The sequence below is a fragment of the Orycteropus afer genome, unplaced genomic scaffold (assembly GCF_000298275.1).
Source record: "Orycteropus afer afer isolate SDZICR_OR568_19922 unplaced genomic scaffold, OryAfe1.0 scaffold00127, whole genome shotgun sequence".
Classification (NCBI taxonomy): domain Eukaryota; kingdom Metazoa; phylum Chordata; class Mammalia; order Tubulidentata; family Orycteropodidae; genus Orycteropus; species Orycteropus afer.
Window position 1 is genome coordinate 5,034,962 of NW_006921714.1, and position 19,774 is coordinate 5,054,735.

Consider the following 19,774-nt stretch of genomic DNA (forward strand, 5'->3'; position numbering starts at 1 on the left):
CTCTACACAGCCCCACAGTCTTAGAAACGACCCCAGCATCACAGAACCCATGCCGGCAGGGGCTGCCCCAAGCGGGGTTCAAGGGCCTGATTTCCACGCAGCCGCTTTGGCTCCAGGTGGGGCTGCAAGTGCTGTCCTCAGGGAGGTGGCCCCCCAAGGCTGGCGTCCAGCAGGGTCCTCAGGAGACGAGTGCCCCTGGGTCAAGGCGGGAAGGCAGCCTTCTTGGGCTCCTACTCACAGCTGGAGGGTGTGCTCCTGTGGGGGTCAGTCCCAGCTTCAGGGCAGGGTGCTAGAAGCTTCTCGGGCACACAGCAGGCTCACAGGGGGTCCCTACTGCCTTGAACCAAGCTGGCAGCCAGGCAGAAGGGGAAGTGGTGGGGCCTACCTGGGGCAGTGTGGGGTCCGGGCTCCCTGCTTCACCAATCCTTGAGTAAGCCTCAGAGCAGCCCCGTAGGATGGTGTCACTGTGCCCATGGGATGAACCAGTCCACTGAGGCTCAGAGAGGCAAAGCTACCTGTCTGAGGTCACACAGCTAACCTGGCCGACACTGGCAGCCCGAGTGACCTGGATGTCTTCTCCTAGGACCAGGAGCTGGAGAGCCTGTCGGCCATTGAGGCAGAGCTGGAGAAGGTGGCCCACCAGTTGCAGGTGTTACGGCGGGGCTGACACACCGGCTGGCAGGGCCAGCTCGGGCCCTGAGGCCGCTGTGGTCCTGCCTCTGCTGTCCCCTTTGCAGGTCCTGGCCAGACAGCCCGGATGCTGCCTCCACTAGGGAGCAGCTCCCCGCATGCCAAGCCCAGGCCGCCCCACTGCTCCACTGTCTTCTGCCCGCTCTCGACCCCTGCCTCCTCTGCAGGGTGGCGTCCCCTTGACTTTAAACACTGATATTCTCTCTGGACACAGGCAGCTTTCCACAAGTGTCCCTTCCACCATCAGATCACGGAGCACAACCGCAGTAACACGACCTTCTGATGGAAGCAGAGAACTTTATATATAAAATCTGTCTAAGGAAAAAATAAACCTGCTCTGGCCTCTTCCTGGTCTCTGAGCTCTCCCCTTCCTGACTTGGAATGGTATGGAATGGGTTGGACTTGGCCAAAGGGACAGGGGACGGGTAAGCTCTGTCCCCCAGGGGTGACTCTTGCTGGGCCACTTCCAGGATCTCAGGCAAGTGACTTTGCACAGCTGCCTCAGTTTCCTCGTCTATAAAATGGGGACAGTGACACCTGTCTCACAGGGAAGTGGGGATTAAGCAACACATGCGAAGCCCTTGGCCCAGGGCCCCACTGCTCCTTCTTCTCTCGTCTCCCAGCCTAGCTGGGGCTGGGCCATGCAGTGGTAAGGCTGGCTTAGGAATACCTCTGCTTTCTGGTGTCAGGTGGAGGCCCTGACTGTGCCTTTCACCAAGGCCACAGCCACTGGACCAGTTTGGGGCTTGGGATGGGGACTTAGAGCTGCAGGCCCCTCTTGGCATGAATCTGCCATGACCCCTGACCTGACCTTTGGCATATGCTTAGGACTCAGGGTGTCTGAACTTCTTGTACATTGAATGGTTCACTACAGCATTGCAGGTCTTCGTCTGCTTTTTGAGGAGGGCAACTAATTCCTCAAAGTCACAGGCAGGGGCTCCTATGCTGCCAAGACTTAATGATGGGGACCACGCAGCATCACGCGATCAGATGGACCAGGCTGGTGGGCTGGACCACTGTGGCTGGCGGACCATCGGGGCCAATTTATGGGAGCACACAAGAGGTGGCTGGACAGGCCCTGGCCAAGCTCACTGCCTAGTGCAGAAAGCCAGATCTTCAACAGCCAAAGCAATCCACGGGGACAGATGTCCAATGCGAAGGCGCACAGGGCTCTACCCTGAGCCCACCCCACTGCAGTGTGGGCCTCTCTTCCGCCACTGTCACCACCACCACCGCTGCCGGCCACTTTCTCAAGCAGGCCAGGAGGAGGAAGCAGATGGAGCTCCAGCTTGGCTCTGCCCGACGGGGTGGTCACCTGGGGCATTCCCCTCCCAGGTGGCAGCCTTGGGGCTAAGATACTTGGTCTGTGCATCGCAGACAAGAGCAAGCAGGTGCAGGCTGTTCTCTGCAGCGGTGGGGGGTGGGGAGTTCAGGGAGCAGCCCCAGCCTCGGTGGGCAGCCGCAGCAGGCAGCACCTCTGACGCTTTTCCTGGGGGACAGGGCAGGGACCCGTGAGGTTCCCAGCACCAGTGTCAAAGCCATCCCTGCCCCCTTCAGGGACCGGCCATGTCCATGGCATGGCTCGAGGTGCAGACCCGTGTAGTGAACCTGAGCAGGCAAGGTTCCGTGATGAGGAGGTGGGTTTTGGAACAGGCTGGAGTCTGAGTCCCCAGCCCAGCCTTTAACTAGCTGGGGGGCTCAGGCACGCACCCCCGGGCCTGTTTCCCCACCGATATATGGGAACGATGCTTCTCTCTGAGGGGCACAGACAGCCCAGACCAGGTAGACGGTACAACGATGGCTGAGGGCTCTCCAATGAGGCTGGGGCGGGCTACCTACTGCGGGTGACGCCCTCCTCTGGAAGACAGAGGGACGCCCTTAGAGGGCTGCAAGTGTTCATTTCTTGGTATGTTTCACAGTTTTGCACTCCGCCCCCAAGTTACAGAAAGAACAAATACAGCAGTGACTATCCCACCACCTGATGAGAAATCAAAGTCTTTGCTGCCAAGATTAGTCAGCAGACAGAGCACGCGGGGACACCCTGTCCCTGAAATCACACATCCAAAGATGGGTGCTCTGCAGACACCCGCTCTAATCACGTAGGTGGACGTGCAGTGGACAAGCGTCCTCGGTTTGTACAGAAGCCAGGTTCTGTGTACCGTATCCACACACAGACACACACACACACGTATGTACACGGGTACTAGCCAGCTGGGGATTCTGGTAAAAGTTGCTCAAGAACTGAGTCAGAGCAAGTGGCAGTTGTCACCAAGCCCAGGTGTCAGCCCTCTGAACCACACCACTCACGAGACACGTGCAGGGTGAGTCCCAGGGGGCCTCAGTTCCACACAGAGCCCTCGCGGCAGCCCAGGCTGGGCTCAAAGAGGTCAGTGAGAAGGTTGAAAGGGGGTGGTCCCTCCAAGCTGCCAGGTCCCGAGAACTGCGGAAGTACAGGGAACAACCACCACCTCTGGAGAAGGGCCGGGGGATTGGGAGGGTCCCACCCACCACAACCAGAAGGAAGAGGGCCCCACAGGAACCCACTGCGGGCGGACTGTCCGTGGTCGGAGGCCCCAGCTCTCCTCCGACCATGGTGAGTGTTACTTCACGACCATGGTGGCACTGTGCAGAGGGCAGGCACACACCCCCTTGACCACACAGGGCAGCCTGCTTCCCGGGACTGATGGGAGAAGCCTCCTGTCTGGAAGTGGGGCAGAAGCACGTGGCATCAGAGGGCTGAGCCCAGAACCTCTATCCAGGGAAGACGAGGGAGCAGGCAGGGTCCCACTGGGTGAATGAGTAGTTTCTGGGAAGATGGAAGAGAGGGCAAGTTCATACCACAGGGACACCAGTGAAGGTGTTCAATGGTGCTTCACAGCCAGTCGCCACTTCGAATGAGTCAAGGGCCCGTTTTCCAGGTCAGAGGGGCGAAGGACATGGGCTTCCCTTGATCCTGGAGTGGCTGACCAATAAAGCCACTCAGCTGTTTCCCCCATTGACTTGAAGACCTCTGGCCCCTACCAGGGTCCTTTAACTTCCTGGGAGGCCCGCTCAGCAGTCCCTGGGGAAAGGAATCCATTGGAAGGCTTCCCCCCTCCTTCCTTGGCAGTGCTCATCACACAGGCCACTTAGAGATGTCACCTGGGACCCCCGGGGACTTCAGCTGGTCTGAGGCCTGCTGGTGATGCTGTGTGGCTTCGGGCCCAGCCTAAACCACCATGTGTACAAATCCCCAACACCCCCATGATGCCAATGGCAGAGACCTACGGCAGGACAGACTCCCATGGTTCTCACGGTGAGGACGGACGTCCAGGGCCTGGCACACATCTGGGGCTTAATGACTGTGGAGTCCCGTCATCACACAACCCCAGCATTCTCAACTCGATCCAAGGCTCCAGCAGTCATGTCTGGAGACTGCAAATGACCCTCTCTTCAGAGCCTCAGCAAGAATGAGGTCCTGCCTCTCGCTCTTGGGGTGCCCTCTGGCCACCCCATCCATTGACCAATACCAAAGACAAGTGTCACAGGGCCATAGAGCAGCCAGACGGCGGCCCCTTGTGTCAGCCAACTCGGGAATGAGTCCCAGCCAGCCTTACCCAGCCCGGCCAACTCTGGGGTGGCACCTACACATGACCACACATGCATCACTCGTGGTAAACCACAGGAGACCCTTCCCACGGCCTAGAAGTTTCCAGGGACCCTGGGGAAGAAAGGGCTGCAAGGCCAAGCTTGTTTCAGTGGGTCTCTCCATGTTACTAAAAACCCCAAGGCCAGGTGACGGGGCCCGAAGGGAAACCAACTCTGTGGGCGATGCGTTGGGACAAAAAGGTCAGTATGCACCCAGGTGACCTTTTGAGAACAGGCTTCTCTGCCCCCAGTCCTGGTGTCCACTCAAAGGGCCGCTGGGGTGCCATCACCATCTGCTTCCTCTCCCCATGAAGGGCCCTGACATGGTTTAAGAGCCTTTGAGAGAACCGTGGAGCACCTGCCAGCTGAGGGGAAGAGGCTGTGCCGGGAGCAGGGCTGCTCTGTCACCTGCCACGAGGCAGCTGCAGGCCTCTGGGAAGCTCAGGTCTCCTAAGGTCAGCACCCCCTTGGTTTCCAGCGTCGGAAACAGCAATCACCATGCGCTCCTGGCCCGCATGGTGGAGCACGCCAAGCCCGGGTAGCTGAGCCCCGGGAGCTAACGCGTGTGATGACCGGGAGATAATGTGAGGCTGGGACAAGCGGGTGTCGTCCAACCATGTCCCCGCCAGTTTCCTAGGCAGATAGGAATCGAAATTGTGTAAGGGGAGGGCTGTTCATAAACGCAGGGAGGGGGCCAGCAGGCGGGGCGCCGCTGCGAGCAAGTGCAGACCAAGCTGATTTCAGTAGTTTATTCTGGAGACAAAGCAGTGCAAGAGGTCGCGCATCCGCTTCCGGGGCTCGGCGGAGGTGCCGGGCGCGGACCCTTCGCGGGTTCAACCCTCGAGTCCTGTCGACTCGGTCAGTAGGCCAGTTCGGACGCTTCGCCCCCTGCCTCAAAGACGGGCGCCCCCCCCCACCCCCAGCCAGGCCTGAAGGTGTCTCCATGAGTCCCGCTCAGCAGCCTCTGGGGCCACCCTCCCTGATGACACACAGGACAGCCCAAGGGCCACTGTTCCTTTTTCAAAGTGAACTGGTACCTCAGACACAAAAACCACACTTGGGGGGCAGGGTCACAAGCATCTCGCCCAGGCCCACGCCCCGGTTCCCCATTCAGCCTTTCTCTGTGGAGGGCGGAGCTGGCTGCCAGGGTCTGAATGGCGAGCCGGGGTCTGCTGCTGTCGGGGCGGGTGGAGTCTACGGGTAGTTTTCTTCTCTCGGGGCTCCAGCTCCCTCGCCCTTGGCTCCGGGCTGGGCCTGCAAAACCACTGGCAATGAGCAGGGGAGAGGGGCAGGGCGGCTGGGAGGAGGGCCACCGAGGTGGGAGGCCGCGGGGCTTGGAGCCACCCCAGGATGGGCTCAAGCGTGAACCATGTGGGCGGCGCTTCCTGCTGAGAAACGCCCTCCTGCCGCTTCGTCCTGGGCACCTTCAGGCAGAAGCAGGCTGCTGCCCGAGGTCTTAGCACATCAGCTGTTCAGAGTTCTCGGTCTCGACTGCCCGAACAGACGAGGCGACAGTGGCCCAAAGTCACACGGCAGACCCTTGGCAGAGACTGATTAGCCTGGGGTCCCAGCCAGCCTCCTCCCCAGGCTCGGGTGTGGCAGCTCGGGGGCCCCAGGCACTGCAGGGAAGGCTACGGCCAGTGGGGACTCCAGGGAGCTGGACGTGAAGTGTGGCAGGCAACCCGAGGCCTCGGCCTCCTCCCGGGAAGCCTTCCCGTCCGTCCTGTCCACGACGGGCTCGGGGCGGATGGAGGAGCAGAGCACGGCCCCCACAGCCTCCGTGCAGCTCCCGGGGGCAGCAGCAGCTGTAGCTCCCTGGCTCCGCTGGGCCATGCTCCTCGGGAGGGCTCAGTGCTACCCTGGTCGTGGGAGCAGGACCCCACTCTGACAAAGCTGCGGAGGAAGGTGTGAGGTCTGCGGGCGGGAAGCTTGGACAGAAGAGGAAGGAGGGGGACCGTTCACTCCCTGCGCTGCCACCAGCAGCCGGGCCCTACGGGGCCTCCCGAGAGGATCCTGAGGCCTGGTCCACAGTAGTCACCGAGACTTACAGATGGGCGTGCACACTCACGCACACATGCGCTCACACACATGTACACTCACACAGGCACTCACCCTCACACTCCACACTCATGCATGCACATATGCGTGAATTCACGCGTGTGCGCATGCGCACACACACACCCCCCCACCTCACATTCAGGCCTAGTGTTGAAAACACAAGCGTGTGTAAACTCAGTAGGGACATCTGCGGAGCAGCACTAAGGAGACGGCCCTTTTCCGCGAGGCTGGACCCTGTGGTGCTCTCCTCCACCTCCTCCGCCCCTCATTTAGATCACAACTTCGGGAAATCAGGTTAAAAATTGAAAAGAAGAATCTGATCACGAGGAATTCTTAGTTGCAGCGTCACCGTTGGGGCCGCGGGCCCGGCAGTGTGCTCCGTGCCCGCGCCGCCCTGCGGGTCCTGGGCTCCGCAGCTACTGGGAGGAGGCCTTGGTGGCCAGGGAGGCCACGCAGTGCCGCTGGAAGCCGGGCGACACGGTGGCCGTGCAGCCAAGTCTCTGGTGCTGCAGCTTGGCAGCGCTGCCCGCGGCCACGCTGCTGGCGTCGACCTCCGCCGTCCAGGGCGGGTCCTGGCCCATCATGCTGCTGCAGCAGCCAGGGCCGGCGCTGCACGTCCGCTCGCCCGCGTGGCTGCCCACCTGTTCCGCCAGGAGCCTGCTGTGCTTCAACGGGGCCGCGTCCCCCGTGTCTGTGCTCGGACCCTGCAGGACGGTGGCAATGTGGTTCAGGAGGTCTGTGAAGAACTCGCTCACACCCTCGTAGCCTGGAGGAGGGGAGAGAAGGACAGCACGGATTGGGGCGTTAGCTAGGACACATGCCAGCCTGGGGAGAGGGGCTGCAGGTGGGGTGATCGGGAGAGGAGGGAGTAGGTTCCACGACTGGGCCTGGGAGCCGGCTCACCCCGTTCACAGAAACCGTGGAGCCTCGGCGGAGAGGATAATACCCTGGGACCCTGTCCCTCTCGGGCCCAGCCTCAGTGGGTACTGAATCACCCACTCACCCAGCCGGCATGGCGAAATGCCACCACAAAGTGGGCACGGCACGGCTGGAGCTGGCAGCGCCATCAGCCCACTCGTTGCATTCTGAATAATGAATTCTGTCTCGATTCCACGGGTCCTGGGAGGCCTCCTGGCCAAGTGTCAGCCCATGTGTGGACCCAGAATACCACCTCTCAAGGTGGACGGCTTTGGTGTGCACCCCTAGGTGGGGCTGGGACCTGGGCAGGAACTGCTAGACACTAGGGCCCTCGTTTCCTTCTCCCCAGATAGCTTCAGGGCAGCCCCTGATCCACTGTGTGAGGATCAACATCATGGGACAAGCTGAGAAACTGAGAAATGCAAACTCCCTGTCTGAGGTATGGCTGCACACCTGCCCTGCTGCATTTAGGAAAACCCACCGCCATTGAGTTGATTCTGACTCACAGCAGCCCTACAGGACGGGGTACAACTGCCCCAGAGGGTTTCCAAGGCTGTCAATCTTTATGGAAGCAGACTGCCTCATTCCTCCCCCATGGAGCAGCTGGTGGGTTTCAACCGCTAACCTTCTGGTTCGAGCTGAATGCCTTGACCACTACACCACCAGGAGTCTGACCTTAATCAAGCAGGACACACGTCTCCTGAACCCACGCAGCTGCAGCCAGCCTGACACAGCCCCTCCCCTGCGGGTGCAGGGTCAGCAGATGGGTCCGTGGGGGCTAAGCAAGCCTGGGATCAGGGGTGAAGGTTCTGCTGATAACCAGCCAAGGGCTTCCAGATCCGTCACGGGGGGCTCCTGCCCACTTGTGCAGATGTGGGGGGTGAGGGCTGGGCGCACAGGGCACCGCTTGCCCGCCACAGCCATGGCACAGCACACCTTCCAGGATGACATTCACGGGTGTCTGACACGTGCCAGAGCCATGATCACCACTCACACTCAGGGCGACATTCACGGGCATCTGACACGTGCCACAGTCCTGACCACTGCACAGCCCCCAGGATGACGTTTGTGGGCATCTGAGTGAGCTGGGCAGGCCTGAAGGCTGGGAAATGTGTCCTTTTTACAGATAAACCTCCCTGCGAAGGCCAGGGGCCAGCCTGCCAGTGGGATCTGCTCATTTGTCCTCACTTATTCAGCAATCAGATGCTGTGGTCGCGATGCACCCAAGGTGGAGGGGGAAGGAGGGGTACCACGGCAAGAACAAACACGGGCAAAGCGGCTGCACGCACAGGGCTTCTATGCCAGCAGCACACAAACATCCCACATTTCCTCATATTGTCCTCACAGCCCATCCCCACTTTACAGATGAGCAAGCAGGGACACAGAGCGTGACGTGATCTCCCCAAAGAGAACAAGAGCCAGTGACGGGCCAGCTCTGAGCCGCGCAGTGAAGCTGTGCCGACGTCTGGCTGCTGCGGCCTTCAGCCTGCTCTCTTCACTGCACTCACAGCCCTGGGGCTGGGCCTGAGGGTACCTCATCTCACAGAGGGAAGCACTGAGCTCTGCTTGGGCCCACTGACATCAAAGCTAGACCCGCCTCTCGGCTGCTATGTTCATCTGGCCTCACTGGCCTCATCTGTAAAATGGGAGACCCACTCCCAGGTCTGCAAGGATTCGGCGAGGCAAGCACTGTGAAGCGGGCACCCAGGTGCACGAGTTGTGGATGACATCACATTGTCACTGCTCCGGCTGACAGTTCACGGGCACTAGGGGTGGGGAGGAAGGTGTGAGGGGAAGGTAGCATTGAGGTCAAGACGAGGCAAGATCAGAGAGACGAGCACAGCACTTCTTGGGCAAAGCGACCCTCTGAGGCTGGGCCACCCTGGACAAACCACTCAACCTCTCTGTTTCCTTGTCTACAAAATGAGAACAGCATCACATCACGGAAGCTGAATGTGACTCTTGACCAAGAGAATTGACATGGAAACCCAAGGATAGTAACCCCCTCAACAGTGCTATCTGCTCAGAAAGTCTGAACGTGGGAGGAGAGGTCCTGAGGGGTTAAGGGACAGGTCAACCCCACAGTGGGGACATGCCAGACCCTTCTGTCCCCAAGTCATGCATGTCCTCGTTTCTACAGGGAACAGTTTTCCAGGGAGCAGGGATCGGAGGGAGTGGCTCTACAGCGGGAGCCAAACGCCCTTAGAAACGAAGTAGCAAGAGGAGGAACAGAGCGGAGCCTTCCCCTGAAAACCCTGTGGGCTGCACATGTGCTCTTCCCACATCTCAAAGGGGCCAGCAGGAAAAACGGCACTGTGAAGAAAGCTGTCCATTAGGCGGCTCAGTATTTACGAAAACAAAACAAAAAAGCTGGCCTGGTCACGCTGGCAAGAGAGACACTGAACCAAAGTCGTGAACAGTTACACCGCTCCCAGCAGCCAGGCAAGTGCTGTCTGGGGGGCCGGGCCGCCTGCGGTCTGAGGCAGCTAGGGCAGGGGGCGTTCAGAGTCTGGCTGAGCTGAGCATGAGGGGCTTAGACCTGTTACCTGGGGGGACACTGATGTGTGCTCGGGCTGAGGATGCCCCAGGGGGACCTGGGCTCCCAGCCGGTGGGAAACTGCACACCCTGATGGAGCCGAGGGGCCTCTGAGCTGTGTTCACTGTTCATGTCTGTCTGGGTCAGACTTCCCAGAAATGCCGAGCTGGTTTCCCAGACATGCCTGCGTCCCCCAAGCTAGAGGCGTGGGGGGCTTGAGCAAGGGGAATAAAACCCAGGACGTCCCACGGTGAGCGTTGAGTTTTACAGCCCAGATGTGGGCACGAGACTCCGTGTGACTGCGTGTCTGTGCAGTATGTACATGTGCAGTGCTATCTGTATGAAGCGTGTATGAGGTGTGCACGGGTGTGAGTACATGCTGTGGGGGGAGGGAGAGGTGTACATGGTTTGTGTATCTGCGTGTGCACGAGTACACATGCGCTGTGTCAGGCCATATGGAGGGCATGTGAGTACACATCTGTGAGGTGTGTATGAGTGTATGTGCAGTGTTATGTGTTCATACATGTCCATGAATGGGTATGGGAAGGGGTGTGTGTACTGTACACGTATCAATGTGTGCTGTAAGAGGTTTGCATGTGTGTGTGGTATATGTGTCTCTGTGCGTGACATGTACACACCCTCTATCTGGCTCTCTGTACGCATTACCCAACATAACACACGCACACCGAGTTCCTGCTGTGCCAGGCACACCTTGGGTCACAGACACACAACCATAAGCCACATTGTGGGGTACAGAGCAGAGTCTGGCTGTATGCCAGCACAGAGCAGTGAGCATACACTACACACAGGGACCCAGCCTGGCCCTCAGCTCCCAGGCGGGAGACCGTCCCCAGGTGGCTCATGGACCATGGCTCAGGGCAGCACGTGGAACATGTGCCTGGGAGTCTCTGCTGCCGCCACCAAGCTGCTGAGCGACCTGGGACGACCCCTTCCTCTCCAGGACCTGTCTCTACAGGTAAACTGTGGTAACTGTTCTCTGCACACTCCTTCTAGCTCTTCAGATCCGCAAGGGCCCGAGGTGGGGCCGAGATTTATGGTTTACGTTGTCGGTCTCGGGCTAAGAAAGGAACCGGACGGACACGTGGCCTGAGCAGCTGCTGCGAGCCAGGCGCTCCCTGTGCGGGTGCGTGGATCTGGTTCACCCTCACGGCACCGTGTCACCCCACCTTCCAGGTGGCCAGAGATGGGGTGCGAACCACGTTGGAGCCAGCTCCGTTCGCCCACCTCGTCGCCCAAGGACCCTCACCTGGGAAGGCGTTGATGTCAATGACGGCATGCTGCCCCGTCTGGTTGTTAATGATGATGTCGATTCCGAAGAGGGACACACCCAGCGCCTGGCGCAGGGCACGAGACAGCTCCCGGATGACCTCGTCGCTGGGCCGCTCGAACACACCCTCGATCTTGTCCAGCTGCAGACACAAGCACAGAGTCAGGCCCTGGGTATTGGAAGGAGCTGCCTCGCCACCCACAGACCCTGCGGGGGACCACTCGGCTGTGCCTCACCCTCAGGCAAGGAGGCAGTGGGGGAGCTGAGCACGGCCAGGACAAGGACTGACGGCAGTTCTCCATGTCCTGCTGAGGGCCAGGCAGGCACCAGGCACATGAGCACATGTCCTTTATCCTCCAACACCTGGGAGTCAGATGTCTTTACTGGCGTTTTATGGACAGGAAAGCTGAGGCTCAGAAAGTGTCAGTGGCTGGCTTAGGGTCACACAGCTCACAAGCCTAGGCAGGACTTCGGTGCAGGTTTTCAGTCTCTACAACCAAACCTGGCAGGCAGGGAGCAAGGAAGTCCCTGTGGGCCCAGGAGGACTTAGTGCAGAAAGCCCTGAAGCTAAACCTACAACAGGAGATGGATTTAAGCAGGGTGAGAGCTGGAGAGGGGGCCCAGAGGCTGCAGGAAAGAGCTCTGACTGGCGGGAACCCAGTGGCAGGCAGAGGTGGCGGTCGGGGGCAGGAGGGTCCTTGTCCACCCTCGTCTACCCATGCTGCAGAGCCGAGGGGTCCACGCTCCCGAGCTCCTCCGAGTGCCTGCAGCTTGGGGCCAGGCATGTCAGGGTCCAAACTCGCTCACACCCACGCAGCCTGAGTTTCCCCAGAGCAGCGACTCCGTGACTCCTGGGGCCCAAGCTCAGCTTTCCTATGGCACTTTCCTGGCCTGCTACTCTGCCACCCTGCCTTGACCTCCTCCACCCACAGCCAAGGGCAGACACATTTTCACATGCCTGGAGCTTAACTCCAGGACAGACCTTCAAGGATATGGGACAGTGGGGGAAGAGTTCTGGAGCCCAAGGGATCTGGATTCAAATCCTGGTTGTGAGTTCTAACTTTGTGACCTTAGGGACAAAGCACTTGTCCCTCCTGGACCTCATGTACAAAACAGAACCCATGCAGCCTCCACCCTAGACTTCCACGAGTGGGGAAGTCACTGATACGGGACACACACAATGCCTGGCTTGGAGGAGGGGCTGCTCCCACATTCCAGGCATCCGGGCACCTCCAGGCTCAGACAGGGCAGGACAGGGCTCACACTCGGTGCTCAATGAATACTGGGGTCCTGGGGGCCTGCGGGCTCAGAAGCTGAAGGGAAAACAGGGTGGCCAATCCCATCAGAGATAAAGGTGAAGCTGGGCCAAGAAGTGACACACGGTACCACCATACAGCCCGACAATTCTACTCCGGGGCCAATTCCCAAGAGAACGGGAATCAGGGGCGTGAACAAAAACCTGTCCACCAGGGATCACAGCAGGACCATTTCCAACAGCCAAACGGCCACCAGCAGACGACTGCATCAACTAAAGGCTGCGAAACAGAACATGAGAACAGAGCATCGTCCCACGACATAAAGAACTGAGGCATGCTACGACACGGGTTAACGCCGGCAGCGCCGGGCTGACTGAAAACACCCCACGCGCACACACCCCGTGATTCTATTTATAGGGCATCTCCAGAATAGGAAAATCCACTGAGAGAGAAAGCAGATTGGTGGGTGCCAGGGCTGCAGGGAGGGAGGTACGGGAGTGACTGCTTCACGGGTCCGGGGGTTCACTCTGGGCTGGTGAACGTGTTTGGGAACCACAGAGAGGAGGTGGCTCCACAACCCTGGGAATGTACTAAATGACAGGGGATTGTTCACTTCAAAAGGTTAACTCTAGGTTGTGTCAATTTCACCATGAGTGAAACAGACTCCAAGGGGCAGGTTTATGTGAATTTCACTAGGGCAGCGGCCCTGGGCGCCAAGGACAAATGGCCCTTTCCCAGACACAGGAAGCAGAAACGCCAAAGGGGCGTTTCCGCCCTGGCCCCTGTCACCTCTGCAGGCCAGGCAGGGTCCTCCTGCCCTCAATCCCGTGTACCCACTGGCTGCCGTGTACCCCGCTGGCTGCCAGGGCGGTACCGCAGGGAGCTGTTCCTCTGGGAGGCGGGGGCCCTGGCACCCTAGGCCTAGCACTGCCTGGCCCAGCTTCCCCTTCTTGGGTCCAGTGACGGGTCAGAGGTGCCACTCACTGGGGGCCAGTTCAGCAGTGGAGGCTGCTGGCCTGGGCCTAGGCCTGTAGCCCGGGGCCCTCCCTTAGTCAAGGTCTCATTTTCTCACCCGAACAAATGAGGCAATAAAAAGACCTCTGCTGCATGGGACCAGGACTTGGTGAGGGTCATAGGCTGCCGAGGGCCTGGTAGCCGGGGAGTCACATGGCCGTGATTTATGAAAGCACTTGCCCTGCTCTGTGAAAGAATGTCAGAAACCCTCCTGAAGCCATTTGATGATCTGAACCAAGGACCCGTCTGGGGACCAGACAGAGGCCTGGAGCCCAGCAGGTTCTGGAGGAGGTGTGGCCCCTGACACCTGTCATAGTGGCCTATGACAGCCCCATCCTACTCAGTGACTCACTGAGTCTCGCCACCCGTGGCCCAGGGGAGGAACCTGAGGCTCAGGAGTGACCTGGCTTGCTGAGGTCACCAAGCTCATCGGGCTGGGGCTCGAGCCTGGCAGTCTTGCTCTTATCACAGGTGTTTGGGGGCCTGGAGGTTGGGATGGGGGCTTCCAGGCCAGAGCAGGGCTCCCAGCACAGGCCTCCCAGCTTGGGACCAAGCTGCTGCCAGGCAGCTTTTCCACTGGGGCTGTTGGCCTGTGCCAAGAGGGGCTCCCGCCTAAAGGGGCCACATGCTGGTGGACTGCACTTCCCTTTCTGCTATGACCTCTTGTCGGCCAGGGGATTCCCGAGCTGTGGTCATGCTTAGAGAGGAAGGAGGTGACTGCAAAGCTCATGCTGGAGGGGACGGATGCTGCAGTATCTCTAGGCTGACTCTTTCCCACTTTACAGACGAGGAAGTTGCACAGTGTCCCTTGGGTCTGCATGGCCACCAGCCTTGCACTGTGTGGGGCCGGCACAGGTGGCTTCTCAGGGACCAGCAGGTCAGCCTGGGTGGCACTGAGCCCCCTCTACACCCTCTGAGGGTCAGGCCACAGTGGCTGAGTTGGGGCTCTGGGAAGCCCTGCAGTGCAGAAGGCTGGCTGACCTGGATTGGCCAGAAGTTTCTGGCACCTAAGAGCAGAAAGCCCTCCCTTGGCCAGAACGCCTACGTATGTCTTACAGTGCACTCAGCCAGGTGCCGAGAGGCCTGTCTAAAATCTAGCCTGCTCAAGCTTCTCTGCCTACAGAACATGATTCTAGGCACGTGTGCTCATACCCTGAGGGAGACTGGAGTCCCTAGATCCCTGTCCACATGTGTGCTATGACTAACTCCCAGCTCTCAAAAACCTGACAGGACAGGCTGCCTGGGCTCCAGGCAGGAGGACAAGGGCAGAGAGAGAGGCCAGGGACTCGGTGATCGGCCATGGCTCGCGTTGGTGTGGCCCAAGGACAGTGAGGCAAACACAAAGCCTCCGCCTGATAACTGGGCCAGACGTGGCCTCGAGAGATGGGACCCAGCAGAGGCTCTGAGAATGGCTCACTGGGCTGGGGAGGGAAGGCTGGGGGCCCCAGGGCATTTCTAACTGTCTGCTCTGAGGTGATGGCCACTCAGGAATCGCCAGGAGGTAAGAAGTTCTAAAATTCCTGGAAGTGCCGGCTTTAAAATCAGACAGCTCTGGAGTCCAATCCCAGCTCTAAGCCACTAAACTTCTCACTAGCCTTCCTCCTGGCACATCGGGCTGCTGGCCCTTCTCTGGCTGAGACAGTTAAGGTGGCCCTAGCTGGGGTGTCCCTGGCTGAGATGGCCCTGGCTGGGGTGGCCCTGGCTGGGGTGGCCCTGGCTGGGGTGGCCCTGGCTGGGGTGGCCTGGCATCTAGCAGGAAGCCCCATTCACAGCAGCACTTGCCAAGCACTGGCCTGATTTTCCGACACTCGAGTGAGGGGGTGGGAAAGGCATGTGCCCACCAGCCCTGGCACAGGTGCACAGCCGTTTCTTCACAAACTCTTGTGAGACAAACGTGGACAAGGAAAGAATGAGAAGAGCTGAGATGGCCTCTGCAGCCACTTTTGTGAACCAGGATAAGGGTAAGCTAGAAAGTGGGTCTTCAAATTCCTCACAACCTTGAGGATTTCCTCACACTGGGGAGTGGCAAAGAGACCGTCCACCACTCAATACATGTAGGGGTACTCCTTCCACCAGGTCCAGGGGACGCAGGGACAGCCAGCAAGCAGAGGAATCACCCTTCTACCCTGCCCCCAGAGAGCCTGGCCCTGGGCCCTTGGCCGGCACAGCCCCCACCCAGCCCACTGTGGAGGGGTGGGACATACCGCAGTCAGCACCGACGACGACTCGGGCTTCGACACGTTGTGGCTGTTGAAGAAGATGGACTCACGGTCTGAAACAGGCAGAGAGGAGGCACCAGTCAGAGCCATTCCACCACTCGACACCAAGGGGCAGCTCTGCCTGCCGTGCACCTGCGCCCTGGTGGCTGAAGGAGCCAGTCAGAGCTGTTCCATCACCTGACACCAGGGGGCAGTACCAGCCCACCGTGTGTTCCAGGCCTGTGGCTGTTGGAGCCAGTTAGAGGCAGCCACCCCAAGGAGATGCCAGGCAGGGCCGGCTGTCTGTCCAGCCAGGGCTGGCTGTCTATCCAGCCAGGGCCTCTGTTCTGCTCTTCCTTTCCAGAGAACAGTGATCCCTGCTGCCATTTCGTAGTGCTGTAGCTGGCTCCCCCAGCACCTAAAGGCTCCATTCCCAAAGTGCGTCTTAAGGAAATGCCACCAAGATGGACACGGATGGGGAGGGGCACTAAGTAAGTGGGTACTGCTGTGTACCCCAACACCCATGGCCTGAGGAGTCTTAGAGCAGAAAGGTCAGGTGCCATTCACTCCAGTAGGCCTACCCATCCCATGTGTGTCCCCGGAACTCCGTGTGTGGCCCCAGAACCCGGTTGGGGTAGCCCTCAAGGAACACGCCATGGAGAACTGGCCAGGCTGCCTTTAGAGGGGAAATGGAAACCAGAGTGTGGGCTGCAGCAGGGCCCATCCAAGAAGGCAGACCAACATGTCTGTCCTCCCCTCCTCATTTCCCTGCGCCATGTCCACCCCGGGGCCCGTCGTGCCCTGGCCCCTCAGTTCCACAGCAGCCACCAGAGAGGAAGCCAAGTACAAGAACGACGATAGTGACCCGGACGTAGTAAGCCTGTGCGTCCTGGTGACAGACGCCATGAGCGAACACACCAGGGAGAGGCGAAGTTGGGAAGGCGCTCTGGAGCCCTGGGAAGCTGGGAGGCCAAGAATGCGAGAATCACAGAGTCATCGATCCCTGGGGGCAGCCTCTGCACGAACCCCCGGGCAGGGACAGAAGGCCCCGTGCCCCGTCCCCAGCAGCTGCGGCAATCATGTGTCGGGGAGTGATTGGGGCCGAGGCCAAGCGGGTGAGCACAAGATGTACCTGATGTCCTTCCCGCTAGTGGCGCATACAGGCCCCTGGCCGCCCCGCTGTGCCCGACAGTCCTCCCGCCGCTGCGACCAGAGCCGGTCCAGAGGGGGGCCCCAGGAGACGGTCCTGGGGAGGAGCCTGGGGAAAACAGACACCCCGCAGGGCTTGCACCTGGTTGCGTGCCGGTCTCTAGCTCTGGGGGCCACTGAGGGCCAGCCTGTGGGCGTGGTCAAGGTCCCTGGGCCAGCAGCCAGAGAGAGGCTCAGAGGCTGGCATGGGGGTCCCCAGGGTATGGCTACCTTCTGGTCCGATGCCCAGCCCAGCCAGGCCCCACTCGGCTCAGGACACTTCCCTACCCACGTGCCCTCAGGTCCCCAGGGCCATGACCAGCGGAGATAGGACGGGCCACTGAGGGCAGGTGGATGCCTGCAGGTACACACAGGTAACACCGGGGTGCTGGGCATGTGCCAGGAAGGAAAGGAGCTGGCACAGAGGGGCCTAAAAGATGCCCGAGGCATAGGACAGGCCACACCACCCAGTAACTTCCCACAGTGACATCAGAAGTCTGGCCCCTTTCAAAGCGGACAGTTCTTCCTGGCTAATTCTGACTGGGGAGGCCTGGCCCGGGGACCATCTAGCAGGGCAATGTGAGATACCCCTGCTCACTCCTCTCCATGAGCAGGGTCAGTGGGTACGGGCAGCTTCCAGCCTCTCCCCCCGTACCCCAAAGGACTCTGCAAAGTGGATGATATCAGAAGGGTCAGAACCAAACTAAACCCATGGCCACTGAGTCATTTCCCACTCACAGACTCAGGCCCTGTGGAAGCGCCCTGGCCAAAGCCTCCCTCAGCATGAGCTTCTCGGGTCCTAAGACACCCGGGCCTGCAGGGCACTTGCTCAGACCTCAGACCTCCAGGGCTGGCGCCCAGACTGGCCAGGCCTTTGCTGCCTGTTCTGGAGGCTGGGCCTGTGTTCACATAGCACCCTGGCTTTCAGGGGCCCCATTTAGTCGCTGCTCCCCCAGACGAGTCCTGAGACACGCACAGCTCAGGTGAGGACCTGCCCCTTCCTGTGGGGGTGGGTCAGGGCAATGAGAAGAGTCTGTGGGTGAGCTTGTCCCCATTATGAGAAAAACAGGTTCAAAAGAAGGGGTGCACAAGGCAAGAGGAACCCCACAGTAAGGCAGCAACCGTGCACGCTGACGGGACCATGGCCCCGTCTGAGCTCCCTGGCTTCCTCAGCATGTCTCCTCTGGGGTTCCCCCTTTTTCCTAGGTGTGTGTCAGTTCTGCAGACGGTGACCCAGGTCTTGTCAGTCCCCACACACACATCAGCTGCTCAGAGGGGCTCCTTCATCCAGTGGTACCCCAGGACCCATGCTCTCTTCTTTGGGGCCCTGCATCTCCGGCCACAGGCAGCCTTCCACCGTTTGTCCTGCCTGTGGTTTCTCACTAGAATACCAGCTCCTGAGGACAGACACTTGACTGTCTTTATCTCGTTCCTCACACATGGGAGGGCCAATAGATCCCACCGAGTGTGTGACACTCTAGGTTGCTGGGTGCCATCAAGTCACTCTGGACTCACAGTAACTCCGTGTGGCAGAGCAGACCCACCCCATAGGTTTTTCAAGGCTGTGATCTTCCTGGGAGCGGACTGCCAGGTCCTTTCCCATGTGTCCCAACTTTTCAGTCAGCACTCAAGTGCTTCGCCACTGTGGCCCCAGGGGTCGGTAAACTGCAGACCAAATCTGGCCTGTCACCTGTTTTGTAAATAAAGTTTTATTGGCACACAGCCACACCCACTCATTCGCATGTCACCTGAATAGCTGAAAGGTCTACCATGTGCCCTTTGCAGACAGGTCTGCTGACCCCTATTCTATGTCCTGAGCTCCCCCTGCGGGGACAAAAGGCCCAAGGAGGGGAGCACACAGAGGCCCCCGGGCACCCAGGGGGCTGGATCCTCAGAGCAAAGGTCAGTGAGAAAGAAACTCACCACCCAGAGGAAGAGCCAAGACCGCTGCTCACTTCACCCCTGGCACTGGCCGGACGGAGACAAGCTCCCCCCCCAGAAGCAGCCACGGGCGCAGAGACTCACATGTGCCTGGGGACTCATGTAAGAACCGTCAATCCGTCTGTAAGAACCTGGCTGCAGTTCCAACCAACAGCACATGTGAGATAGAACTGGCAATAAGAGCCACGAAGGTGGTGGCAGTTTAGTGGTAGATGCTTGCCTTCCATGTGGGAGACCCGGGTTCAGTTCCCAGCCAGGGCACCTCGCGCACAGCCACCACCCATCTGGCTGTGGAGGCCTGACTGTGCTGTGAGGCTCAACGGTTACAGGGTTCAGCAGGGCTTCCAGAAGGAGGAGTAGGAAGAAAGGCCTGGTGACCTACGTCCAAAATTCACCCATGAAAACGCTGTGGAGCACAGGGGTCTGACCCGAAACGGGTCACGGGTGCGGAGCAGGGCTGGGCGGCACTTTGCTCCGTGGTTGGCGGAGCTGCCAACACGGTCAAGGGCCGAGACGGTGGCAGGTAACACCCACCACCACAAAGCCCACCTCAGAACTGAGAAAATGGCAGTCTGGAACAAAGACGTAGGTCCCTGTCTCCATCTGAGGTCCAAAAAACCCTACCCAAGGTGCCACCGTCTGTGTGGGGACATCCTGCACAGGGCTGCAGGAAGCACAGAGCTGGTGGGGAGAGGGAGGCCAGTAGAGGCCGGGCCTGCAAGCTCCCTCTCCATGGGTCCAGCCTGAAGGACTGCTTGTCCCGTTATGCAATGCTGGGCCATGTCAGGTAGGAGAACACGTGAGCAAAGGGACAAACGCCATGCCGGTTCCCTGCGGTCAGCAGCCTCAGGATCAGCTTTGGGGATGACGGGCAGATAAACACCCGGAAGTTACTGCGTTTACCTGAACACAGGTAAACCCTTCTTCCTGTGTCCTGTCATGTGTGTGTTCTGCCCTGGTCTGCGTTTCGTGGTAAACTCGCACCCTGGGAGCGGCACCAGGGAGATGCCCAGACGCAGGACGTAGCAGCTGCGCTGCCTCTGGCGGCCCCAGGGCCAAG

General features: G+C 59.7%; 2 protein-coding genes across 2 annotated transcripts in view; one reads left to right on the forward strand and one right to left on the reverse strand.

Annotated features, from left to right (window-relative positions):
* CHGA (chromogranin A) overlaps positions 1 to 667 on the forward strand; it is a 12,468-nt gene extending 11,801 nt beyond the window's left edge. Inside the window, exon 8 of the mRNA XM_042781483.1 lies at positions 584 to 667. Coding sequence (XP_042637417.1) covers positions 584 to 667 — 84 coding nt within the window. The remainder of the gene's footprint in view (positions 1 to 583) is intronic.
* Positions 668 to 6,791: 6,124 nt separating this feature from the next.
* The window catches only part of ITPK1 (inositol-tetrakisphosphate 1-kinase), a 182,187-nt gene continuing 169,204 nt past the window's right edge, over positions 6,792 to 19,774 (reverse strand). Inside the window, exons 8-10 of the mRNA XM_007944503.2 lie at positions 15,592 to 15,659; positions 11,097 to 11,259; positions 6,792 to 7,141 (exon numbers count right to left, since the gene is read on the reverse strand). Of these exons, the coding sequence (XP_007942694.1) occupies positions 6,792 to 7,141; positions 11,097 to 11,259; positions 15,592 to 15,659 (581 nt within the window). The remainder of the gene's footprint in view (positions 7,142 to 11,096; positions 11,260 to 15,591; positions 15,660 to 19,774) is intronic.